Consider the following 12,607-nt stretch of genomic DNA (forward strand, 5'->3'; position numbering starts at 1 on the left):
AGTATAATGAGCGGTATGGAAAATTGTCTAAGCTCAATTCCAATCTCTGCATTTGGAACCTCACAATAACAGCTTATTTTTGTAATCAAAGGAAAATTCAAGTTGCTATAAAATGGCAGATTTATTTGTGGAAATGTTAAATGAGGGCTGCGCTCGAGTCTGGCGCACAGCACAGAGACTAGGGTGTTGAGCGGCTGTGCAGCGCCAGCTGTAACTTAATGAAAGACATCGGAACTCTTTGCTGGAGACCGAAACCCTTCCGAGCGGGCTGTGTTCTGAGAAAGAAAGAAAGAAAAAAAATACGAGGAAACCAGAGTTGTTTTTCTAACTAAATAAGTTGTTGTAAGCTTGCTATTAAATAATTTACACAGCTTATGATAAAATAATGGGCAAAGAGATGAAGATGGCTTGGTGGGAAATAAAGAGCCTTATTACAGTTGATTGAAAAAATGGGCCAAAGCTTTTAGCATGAGGATGCTTCGCTTCTCAAGTGCTTCTAGGTACAGGACAGATAAGACACGCCTATTACCTGGCTGCATGCTGGGCTTGGGGTACAAGTGGTAGCAATGTGTTAACCATTCTCTTTTAACAGAGAGAGGGCTTTACAGGAGAGGAAATAAGAACTACATTTCCTGACTGGAAGGGCAGGAAGGATTTAGGTAAGCAGGATATAATGATCCAGGTTGGGAAGAGGCCAAGACGGCAGGGTCAAAACCTCCAGTCTTGTCATGGATTCATTGTGGCAGCAATCTCATTACATCCTGAAAAACGACTCTAAAAATAACACCCTTGAATTGGAGATCATTCTGTTCCCCCTTGGACTGCCATCACATCACATTTTCTCAGTTTGCTTGTCAAATACCATTTTCCTAGCTCCCCCTAAGCTAATCTGTATAAAATCAAAGTGTAAGACTCTGTGATATAGTTGCTCTCCCCCATCCTTCATTTTACTTTCAATGATGCTGGTGACTCATGGCTGAAAACATTAAATGAAAATTGAAGCAAACTACCTAAAATTATAACTTGCATACCTTCTGGTAGCAGAATCAAATCTCATACTGGCCCATTCTATACACCAGGGATCTGAGTCACCCCTTTTAATAGTGGATGGACATCGCATGCACCGCCCTCTTGGTAGGCACTGATAGTTACTTCATTATCAGATTATTTGACTTAATAGCGTCCTCAAGCATCAACGTACTGATGCTGGCAATTTTTTCACCATCTGTCTTTAAGAGTCATCTATGGTTATTTTTATGCAGTTACTTTCTTCACATATTAAACTTTATCAGATGCATTTATGGGGGTGGGGAAAAGAGGCGTGGCTAGAGCTTGGTAACATTTGTGATTTCAGACATTCATGGTGAGATCTTGGAACCTATTTCCCCCAAATTAGGGCAAGGCTACTGTATATTTTAACCACCTGGGTTAGAATTGATTGACGTCGTCAGCATAACTATTTTCAAAAAACAAGCGTTTATCAAGTACTGTTCTGGAAAGCAGGATAATAAATAGAGAAGGGCTGAAGTGTTGTGAAGGGACAGAGCGGCAGCAGGTAATGGTCCAGCAGGGATTTGTGAAGAAACAGGAAAAACAAACAAACAAACAAACAAACCTTCCCACCAGCAAATCCACCAGCAAATCCCCAGGAGGGCAGGCAGGGAAGCCATGGCTGGATTTCGGATTTACAGAGAATTGGAGGCCTTAGAGGTTCCCAGGTCATGATAGCCCTCAGCTGAAAGGGTTTATCTTCGGTTGCTATTCTGAGGGTGGACTACAAGGGGTAAGCTCAAGGTGAAGACACTAATAAAAAGATGCGTGGCAAAGAGGAGGTAGACGGAGCTTTGGTCAGGACCACAGTGCAGAACAGCGGTGGTAAGGAGCAACTGTACTCTGGATACTCCGGGGAGGTAAAGTTAGTGTAATAGGTAAGAGAAGGGTTGGGGAAGTGAGAGGAAGGTGTGGTGGTCCTGGCAGAGCAGCTGAGATGATTGTAGAAGGAACAGAAATGGCAGGTGAAAGGTTTGGCTAAGAACTCATTTAAGATGCCCTACTAGGGAGGAGAAAGAGAATGGTGCCCAAACCTTCTCAGTTAAGTGAGAGTGTTGTCAAGGTTAATTTGTTTATTCAGCATTGAGAGCAGATGAAGAAGGCACAAACTGAGCTTCCAGAATGGTTTTTTTTTTTAATAAGAAGTTCATCTCTGGAAAAAACACATCACATTTTTCTTTTACAGCTAAATGACAAGAAAATACTTTACAAGGATTTGAAATACGAATTTTGAGAAAGCGGAATCATCCAGATTTTACCGAATCATTAAAGAGCCACATAAAATGAGGGAAAAAAATACTGGAGACTCTCTTTGAAAAGAATATAAAAGATTTGTTCAGAGTCAGAAAATTTCTCTTGAGTGAATATTGGTCCTTTCCGGAGTCTGGATTAAGATAAAGTTGGCTTCGGTTAAATGTTTAGAGAAGTGAATTCTTCAGAACAGTCAGACTGGATGTACGATAATAGGCTAGGAGTTGGGACGAGCCTCAAGCATTTCAGTGTCCCCTCATAACAAATGCAATGCTGGAAATTCTCTGCATGCACCCCTCCTTGGTTAGAGCAAGAAAAGCTGGATGTTCATAAGACAGCCAAAGCCCATAGGTACCCAGAAACTGAACTCAATCGCGAGGCCACATGCTGATGTTCTAAATCTTTTTGTCCCAACCTTGAAGGCCTACAATGAATCACTTATATTATTTTCTCAACCTGTTTACATCTATTATAATAAAATATTACATAAACAAATAAAACAATCTAGTGAAAAGAAAAATATCTGTCGTTTTTTTAAGCTGAATGTTCAAGAATTTTTTAAAGTGAGTTGCTACTTTTTTTTCTTCTAAAGTGTTGCATGGACTAGACAAACAACAGACTAAGGGAAGAAGTCACAGAGCTATGGAATTTGGTCTCAGTTGCATGCTGCTCTGTGTGTATCCTTACTGTCTCAACCGCACACAAAAATTTACATCATGTCCCATCAACAGATCACATTTAAACCGGCAGCTCTAACAGTGAAAGAGTGAGCAGCAACTTGAACACACTTATTTGCTTCAAGAGAAAGCATTCAAGATCTGCACATATTGATTTAAAAATGGAGTCTTTGCTGTTACTGGCTTTTGTGGTAAACTCACACAGACATCTTCCCTGTGTGCTAAGTGGACCATTAACACATCCTGTGACCCAGTCTTTGAGGGCATTTGGTTGCACTCATGCCTGATTGGTACCACCGAATCATCTCCCAGGTATTCTTCTCTGCTTTCTAATTGACCTGATGTGATGGATAAATTCTCCCGTATTTCTGACCTGACCCAATCACACTTACATTTCATATTAATCCTCTCACTCAGTGGCTTGTATAATCTGTTAGGGGTGCACATACCCAGAATTGGGAATAAAATTATCCTTTTATGAAGAAAATATTGTCAACCCTGAAGGTAGTAAAGGTCCTGATCTTGACTAATATAGCCTTTTGAATCTTAAAAACAGGATATGGACATCATTATCCACCTACATGCATATTTGCTGAAAGAATTAGTGAAATTCGGGGAAAATTATTACACGTACTTAGGGGGAAATGTGGTGCTCAATGCTGTCAGCAAGCACTCATTACTCAGAAGAACATGATGCAACAGACTACTCATCTGGACAAGGAGATTTGTTATTTGTATATTATAACATTAGGGAAGTATAAACTTCTAAGTAACAGTTCTGAGAAACCTAAATATTTTCCCCCTAATAACAGTAGGGTTAAATGGCTGTGAGTCTGAACTGAAAACCAGAACAGAATTATTGATAGTCTTTATTCTCTGGAAATCTGCTTTCTTTTTTTTAAAAAAAAATGAAAATGCTACTAATTGAAAAAGAGCTGGGTTTCATCTCTGAGTATAGACTACCCACCTTATCAGTGCTCTACACATGACCTAATCTTTTGTGAATATTCCAGAAGAAGATTCTTAAATACAATAGGCCAAGATTGGCAGCAACCAAATTATAGGAGATAAAGTCCTAAGATTCACTAATTTGAAGCATCTTCCCAGGACTGTACTTGTTGGAGGCTTAAAGTAATATAGCCAGCATCACATCAGAGAAGGCAGATGGCCTGCATTTAAGGCTGGGTTTGTGTCGAGCCTCCTGAATGGTCTCCGGAATTCCACTGTTTATCTCTTGTGTCTGAGCGATAAGATGGTGGGAGTCCCAAGCCAGGCTCCCATCAGAGCTTGCACTCTGACTTTGGGATCTGAACAGCTAGCACGAGGATGCAGTGCACAGGGCATTTTCAAAGCAGTAACTCTGGCAATGCTCACAATCCCACAGCAGATACTTTTGTCCAATTCCCATTTTACAGAAGAAAAAATGAGACAAAGGATAAATACTGTGTTTATGTTCCTAGTTGGTAAGAAGAAAATGAAGGATTTCTGCTCAGCTAATCTGAACCCAAATACAGATTCAGGAAAGAGTCATAGTGTTTCTTCTCATGGGAACTGACGACACAAGGTGGCAAAAGCCAGACACACAAGTTTACAAACAAAACCATACTTTTGCAAATTTTCAAGTAACCAAATATCTGTATCTGATTAGCTAGTCTTTCTCTTCACAGTTAGCCAGAAAAATCCCCCAGATTCAGTGTTGCTAAGGCAAAGAGCAAACAGAAAGACCTTTAGAGCAAATATGCAAGTCTGAACTCTAAGACGTGGCAGCACTGTTTGTCTAGATCAAGGTCAATAATCCATTCAAATTGGTTTCCCATCTGAGCAGAGTAATAAAAACTTGAGACCTGTAAAAGCTGTTCTCCCAGACTGAGATGACATGAACAATAGCATGAAACCTACAAAGTCACTACCACAAGGACAGAGCCAAAGGCTGTTGTGCAACCTGGAGAGCCCATTCGCAGTTCCAATGGCACAAGGCTAGAGCCTCTCAAACTTCTGCACAAACATTAGTCACCTGAAGTTCCGGTTACAAATGTAGATTCTAAATCAGTGTATCTGGGAGACTAGTGTGTAATGAGGCCTCAGGTCAGACCAATGTTTCTGGATGAGACTTGTGTCATGCAAGTGACGGTGAATGAGCCCAGTGGTCTCAGAGTGAGCAAAACTAAATTCGGCCACGTTTTATACCCAGAGTAAATGCTTGGGTTATTTCTGTTTCCCCAAATGTCTTACTGGTCTGGTACATTTCTTTCAAACTACAAAATTCAGCATCTCTAACAATGCCTTTCTCACTAAACCTACACTGAGTTTCTCCTTGTGAGATTAAGAGAAAATGAAAGCCCCACCCCCACCCAGACCCAAACCAATGTCTCTATAATGGAAGAGTAAAAGGTTTGGTGTCCTTCATATAATTACATATGTTCAGAGGTCAAGTCCTGGTGTGGGAAGTCCTTCTGAATATGTGTTACTTTTGTTGGTTAATGAATAAAAAATCTGCCTTGGTCTGTGATAAGGTAGAGTAGAACGAGGCCAGGGCAGAAGGAGGGGGAAACTAAACTGAATGCTGGGAGAGAGAAGGTGGAGTCAAGGAGACATGTAGTCACTAGAAGGAAAAGATGTGAGCTGCCAGCTGGAACCTTGCCAGTAGGCCACAAACTTCATGATAAAATATAAAATAATGGAAATGGGTTCATTCTAGATGTAAGAGCTAGCTAGCAGTATGCTTACACGATTGGCCAAGCAGTGATTTAAATAATATAGTTCTCTGTGTGATTATTTCGGGAGTCTGGACGGCAGGAAATGAACAAGTGGCCTCCTATAACAAAGTCCCTGTTAAGCAAAAGAGGTACAGAAAAACATTTAAGTTTGAAGCTTCTTTAGTCAAAAGCTCTGAGAGTAGCTTGCTAGTTCAATGGTTTTCTGGATGGCATAATGCAAGATGGATCTTACCATAATACTTCAAGAGCTCATCGAAGAGAAGAGGTTGGACTTTTTAAACAGCTGAGTTTTTACACGGTTCAACATGGTAGCCATGGGCTGTCACAACTACTTTGCACTTTTAATTTGAGGGGTCTGATGTGAAAATACACACTAGATTTCAAACACCATGAAGAAAAGAATGTGAACTCTGCCACTAGTAAACCTTATGCTAGTTTATCTTAATAATGTACCTATATCTTACCAATGTTTGGGGTATGTTGGGTTAAATGCCATATTTTACAGAAACAGTTATACCCATATTGGTTTCTGACACTTGGCATAGAACCCAGGATATCAAACATGCTGGGCATATTCCCTACTACTGAGCCACTCATTACTTTTTTTTTTTTTTTTTTTTTTTTGTTATACTAGAGCTTTATGTAGGCCATGCATGTTCTCTCCCACTCAGCTACACCTTAGCTGTATATGTGGTTTACATTCTGTTTCTGTTGGGCTTGGTGCTCAAACTGTCATTTTCAGAGCTTGAAAGAAAAGGAGCTTCTTGTCCCCCCACCTCACAGCTATTGATCCCACAGACGCCTGAGCACATTCAAGTTATGGAAGGCCTGGGCTAGCTTTCCCACAGCATCGCACCAGGTGTTGACTGACGTGAATGACAGCTGACAAAGGCACTGTGCTTGCTAAATTTTCTATGCAAATATGCCAACACAGCAGTAGCATTTTAGAAGAGTGAAATGATCAAATAATTCTAAAATTCATATTAAAAACTACATTAAACATAAGAACTTGCACACACACAATATATATACTCATTGGGAAGGGGGGCTGTTGGGCTGTTACCTTAGTTACTTCTGGGTTTTCAGCCACCATGTAAGTGAAGCCAATGTTCACCAGATCTGTGCCACTGCAGACACACAATATCCGCCCTTCCAGATCATTTTCAGATTTTCCAACAGCTTCAAGAGCAGCCAGGATTTTGGGATCCTGTAGATGTATAAAAATAGGAGAAAATATGTTGGATTGCAGCGTATGGAGAAAAACATGGTGAAAAGAAACACATTTTTGGGTAAAAATATACCCTAAAGGGAAATGGTCCCTAACCCATTTAAAATCCTAGTGAACTAACATCATTATAAAACCTGGAGAGATGAAATTTCCAATAATATAGAGTACCAGAAACCCTTCAGAAGGGCTTTACACTTTTTTTTAACTTTAGAAATCTTGGTTCAATAATGTGTGTGTAGATTTTTGACATAAATCTTATTTATCTGTTTTGACTGAACATATGTCTTTGTTGTGAGTACCTGGTGCTCAGATGGTTAAAGCTACCATGTGGGTTTCAGGATTGGCCAGGGTTCAATGGAAGGGCAGTCAGGGCTCTTAACGGCTCTTAACGGCCATAGGTGTATGGTTCCTTTGTCTGGATTTTCGATTGTCACTATAACAGAACTTCAGATTTAGCAAAGTTCAGGAAAGACCATGACTGGTTTGCGTTTGTGTCCATAAACACCTAAGGGGCCTCTTCTCACAGAATGCAGGCTTACTTACCATGAATAAACACTACATCACCACAGCTACTACAGCAGGCTATTCTTATGAAATGAAGGTGAGACTCTTAAGCAGCTTAGATACAAAGACCAAACATTTTCATTTCTACAATCTAAGCATCCTCACATGGAAGGAACACTGTGAAAATTTCTACATAAAACACCACATTTGTTTTCCAGAGGAAATTCCAGAATGTAGTTACGCAGAAAACTTAGTTAACATAAAGGAAGCCAGCTGCAAAATAAATAAACAAATAGGAAAAGAACTTTGCTTTGGACATCTGAAAACATGCAGGGCAGGTACACTGAAGGAAATAAATACTGTGGTAGAATCTTCTATGAAGAGACACCTTTTAAATTTTTAACATCATTATACATATAGCTTCTTATTCAAACAAATCAATGAAGGAAGATCACTGACTTCTGTGCTCTGGTAGCTTTTCCTTTCTACCAGAGGTTAGCCAAGTTTTCTGTGTGAACTAGCGTCCTGAGTGCACAAGTGAAGAAATACGGGGTACCTCAGCCTTATAAATCTCCACATTCATCAGCCACACATGGAAAGCAAATTACTGATAGCAAGAGAATGGAGAGAGGTTTTAAAATTAATTTCCAGATTAAGGGATCTGTCTCTCTGACACTAACACCATGCAAAGGTTTGGGTTTCCAAGGACTAAAACATCCCTAATATAACTGGAAATATTGCAATCCAAGTCACCTCAGAATTATAGATGAAATGGCTACTGTGTCCATCCTTAAACACAAGTTGATGATTTGGGGTGATTAGAAGTGAAATAGAATCCTGGAGATCACTTTTCAAGTTTTGTAAAATCTATGTTTCAAAGACCAGCAGGATCAGTGAGATGCCTCAAAGGGTAAAGGGGCTCACTGTTTAAGCTTGATGACTCCATGTAAAGGTGGATGGACGGAACTAATTCCACAGGAACATCATGGTCTATGCACACTCACGGCCCCAACACACACACACACACACACACACACACACACACACACACACACACGAATGATACCAATCACATTTACCTTTGGTATGGCTGCCAGCCGAATACTGTTGATGAGGGAACATTCTAGCACTTGTCCTTCCTGAAGAGAGAGCACACACCCCAGCAATGAACTTAAATTCTGCCAGCCTCATGGCATAGAGTGCTTAGCAAACATATCTAAAAATAAAATCAATGCTGTCAGAGAAGGGGCAAAATGCAAACCAAGTGATGGTAATGATTTCTAATGATCGGGAAGAAAAGACTCAAGCTTCTTATTTCATATATATACACACAACCCTGAATGAGTAATAAAATATTTACAGATTGTCATTCCACATATATACATAATAATGCCTATATATTATTAAATATGTAGATATAGAAAACATTAAGTATAAATAATTCCAACTTTTATACAATTCCAATTACACCTTTCTTGGTTTGGGCTCCAATGTTCATTAAATGTGAACACTGTGCCACACATCCAATTATGCCCCAGGGTTTAATGAGCTGAACTCTCATTTAATGTGCCTTTTAATTTCAGCTCAAAAATTATTTTCTAGAAAATATTCCTAACTCTCAAGATTAAATCAGACCTACTTTGTCTAAGCTTTTATAACAAAGTAAACTTCTCGTTCACAATGCTCAGTGACTTGAAGCTCTTTTAAAAATGCCCAACTTTGTTCCTCCAGTAGAATCTCTTAGAGGTCACCTGCATAATGTCTTTAATCCCAGCATCCTCAACGCCTGGGACAGGAAAACAAGTAGTAAAAACTCTCCAAGGAAAGAGTAAGCATAGTATCCATGCCCTCAGGAGGAACTTGGTCTACCTACTGAGAAATGAAACTGCTTGAGCCGGAAGGCAAGCAAGGCTGCTCTTATGCCTTACCTTGCCTTCACTCTTCCAGGTCAGGAAAAAGCCAAATTCGTCCACTTTGAAGAGGCAGTTGGGTTCAAACACGAAAGATTCCTGTTAAAAAGAAGTGTGATGGGTTTCATGACTTAACAACATTTTGATTCAATAAAAATTCAAGTATGTTTGAGCGTCCAAACACAGGGCAAAGAATAATCACTGTTTGTATCTGGATCCTCACCCTCCGTTTCTGATGACGCTGTGGACCATTTTCATTTAGGGCACTGTACACCCTTTTTCCTTATCGAAAGGCTCATCTATGTAACAGAAACCCTTCCTCTAGAACACACTCAAAATTACTGACATCGATGCCTTGGGTTTACACAGGAAAGGGTTTCCTGAAGGTCACAGGAGAGAAACTCCTGAAAGATAATTGAGTGTTGCTTGTTTGCCCTCTAGAGAGAGGACACACAGCTGCCTGTCACTGATCCATACCAACACTAGCCCTGGGATGCATCACCACAAGCCCTCTGGGACTTCTGATGCACGATGCATTGAGTACCATTGCTGTGAACTTTGACTCCAGAAACTCAATGAAATCCACAGAACCAAAGCTTCAATTGAAAAGGAGGGCTCTCCAAACACACACCACAGCAGATCCGCCCTATGTGCCAATGGATTCCTGGCACACTGCATTTAGGAACACAAGGAAATTCTGTCAGTGAGAGAAAAAGAGTGTTTGGGAAATGAACCCAGATGCTCTGTCCCTCTGTTTGCATAATTCCATGACACAGTTCTGTGCGTCAACAAATCTAGGCATTCTTCTCATGAACTAAAGAAGCCAACTTCCTACATCATCGCAATGCCAACAATTAGGAGCCTGTCCTTTCCGCAGGGAAAAAGCATCACTAAATAAATAGCAATTACAGGATTAACATTTGAAGAAAGGCACTTCAGATGCTTAGTTTCTCAGATCCAGATTTATCTTTCTAAATTCCAGGAAAACAGCAACATTCATCAAGGCAAATCCAACGTCAAGAGATAGCCACCATAAGATGGCAGAATCAGGGGATCTGGCAGCCCTGAATGAAGCTAGCTTTTAATCTGTTTGTGTAGTTTTCTGGCAAAGAATCACTGTAAGTGTTCAACTCCCACACCAGGCGGTGGGAACTCCACGTCAGTACTGGGAACTGCAGACAGCAATGGATAAGACAGAGGCAAAGGTAAGACCTGTGCTTTTCGAGACAAAATTCAGTTCACCATTGTCTATTTACTTGCTCCGAAAGACCCTTTCTGTCTCAGAATCCTACCTAATCAAAGTTTTTACCCACACCTTTTGGGTTAGTTGTAGCATTTAAATGAGCCAGGGGATGCAAGGTACACAGTGCAGAGTCACAACTCAGCAAGCTACAGCCTATGGTATTGTAACCATGGTAGCCTTTTATGAACAAGTATTTGGCAGTAAGTGTGTGATTTGACCTTGAGTAGATGATGATTCCTTTTTTCTTGAAATGATTTCCCCCTCCTTACCCTGACCAAGCCCCACTCCTCTAAGGTCACTTCCTGCCTTTTCCCTGTACACACCAACTCTGCATATCCTTCACACTTGGTTCCTGTACTTCTCATTTCCATCGTGCTCCTAGATTTCTGTAAATCACATGGCTACAATACCGACGGGTTACTGCTGCCTCCCACGTTTACAATAGCAACCCAGTTACCCGTGAGGCTGAAATCAGACATTTAACTCTCCAGTGGCCATCCCCACTAGGATGTTTCAGAATTCGCATGTTCAGATCTGACTTTCTGCCTCCCTCCCTCTTTTCTGAGCAGCTCTATTGTCACAAGCTGTCCTTACTTCAACAAATGTCACCAGTGTATCTGGCTCGTCACCCTACGGACTTACTCACTGTGCCTGAGAGTCATTCTTGGCCTTCCTTCCTTGTTTTCTGCTCATGATCATTAATAAGTCTACTTTCACAGGCTTAGGTGATAATGACCAGCTAACTCCATCTCCACCATATGCCCCTGGTTCTAACATCTGTTCCCATTTCTGTGAATTCTTCCCACTTCTACACTGTTTATCCGATAGCAGCCATGTTGATTCTTTTTAATTTCTTTTAACCAGTTCTCTAAAATCCTGAACTATGAATCTCCATTATATTTAGGAAAATTTTCAACTAAAGTTGGTCTAATGAGTCCTAGGAACATCCAAGTCCTTTGTATCTTACTTTAGGCACTTCCTGCCCTGTGATCTTGTGGCTCACTCACTACCAACAAAATGGTCTTCCTTAAAAACCTTCAGTGATTTCCAGCCTCAGGACCTTTGCACTTCTAGCTCCACCTCTACAGAAATGTCTCCCTAGTGCCCTTGGTGTATCTGGCTCTTTATCTTAACGTCCCCCACTTTAATGACTGATCAAGCCCCCTTCAGAAAGGCTCCCCAATCTCCTTGCTATGTGTCTGATTTCCTGAAAAGTATCTTCCTTCCTTCCTTGCTAACACTGAATGCTGTCTGCTGTTACATCATCTCCTGACTGACTGGCTCACACGCTAAAATGTAACCTCCATGAGGAATGCCCTTAAGGGGTCTTGTGTGTCTCTAAGTTTCTTTCTTCTTTCACTTCAAATGCTTATTTCAAAATCATCCTAAAACTAATCCACCCATGAAAGGATGAATGTGACAGGTAACTTTCTCAAATAAAATATTTTGCTACAGGCCAGTATGTAAAGAGAGAGAGAGACAGAGAGAGAGAGAGAGAGAGAGAGAGAGAGAGAGAGAGAGAGAGGACAAGATAAGAAAATTGAGCAAAAAGAAGCAAAATACAGTAGAAGAGTAAAATAGAGGAAAATGTTGAAACACTTGGAGCTAGCTGCTAGATGATTCCCCCAAGCAGACAACAAAATCCTTGGGGTCCTCATCAACTAAAATAAGATGAAATATTTATAAAGGGCCTATCTGGCTCATGAGATAAAACCCTATTTGTTATTGGGAGAAGCCATGTCCAGGGTAAAAGTCTTCCCAGGACCTCCCCTAAAAGTTCTCCCTGACTGACTACAATAAAATGCCTTAGAGAAGTGTGGTGTAAGTCTGATCCGATGGAGGTAGGTGGTCCTTGGACTTCCCACAGGGCAGGAAACCCTGATTGCTCTTTGGGCTGACAGAGAGGGGGACTTGACTGGGGGACGGGAAGGGAAATGGGAGGCGGTGGCAGGGAAGAGACAGAAATCTTTAATAAATAAATAAATTAATTAATTAAAAAAATAAAATAAAATAAAAGCTGAGCCAGG

The 12,607-nt window shown here is 40.6% G+C and overlaps 1 protein-coding gene across 5 annotated transcripts in view; it reads right to left on the bottom strand.

The window, feature by feature from the left end:
- Positions 1 to 12,607, bottom strand: part of Plcb4 (phospholipase C beta 4) — a 356,880-nt gene that overhangs the window by 99,118 nt on the left and 245,155 nt on the right. For all 5 annotated transcript variants that reach the window (XM_041671004.1, XM_041671007.1, XM_041671005.1 and 2 more), the window contains exons 5-7: positions 9,356 to 9,436; positions 8,507 to 8,566; positions 6,759 to 6,902 (exon numbers count right to left, since the gene is read on the bottom strand). In XM_041671004.1, coding sequence (XP_041526938.1) covers positions 6,759 to 6,902; positions 8,507 to 8,566; positions 9,356 to 9,436 — 285 coding nt within the window. The remainder of the gene's footprint in view (positions 1 to 6,758; positions 6,903 to 8,506; positions 8,567 to 9,355; positions 9,437 to 12,607) is intronic.

This window comes from Microtus oregoni, unplaced genomic scaffold (genome assembly GCF_018167655.1).
Source record: "Microtus oregoni isolate MIOR12 unplaced genomic scaffold, Mior012 000020F_ref0000438, whole genome shotgun sequence".
Taxonomy (NCBI): Eukaryota; Metazoa; Chordata; class Mammalia; order Rodentia; family Cricetidae; genus Microtus; species Microtus oregoni.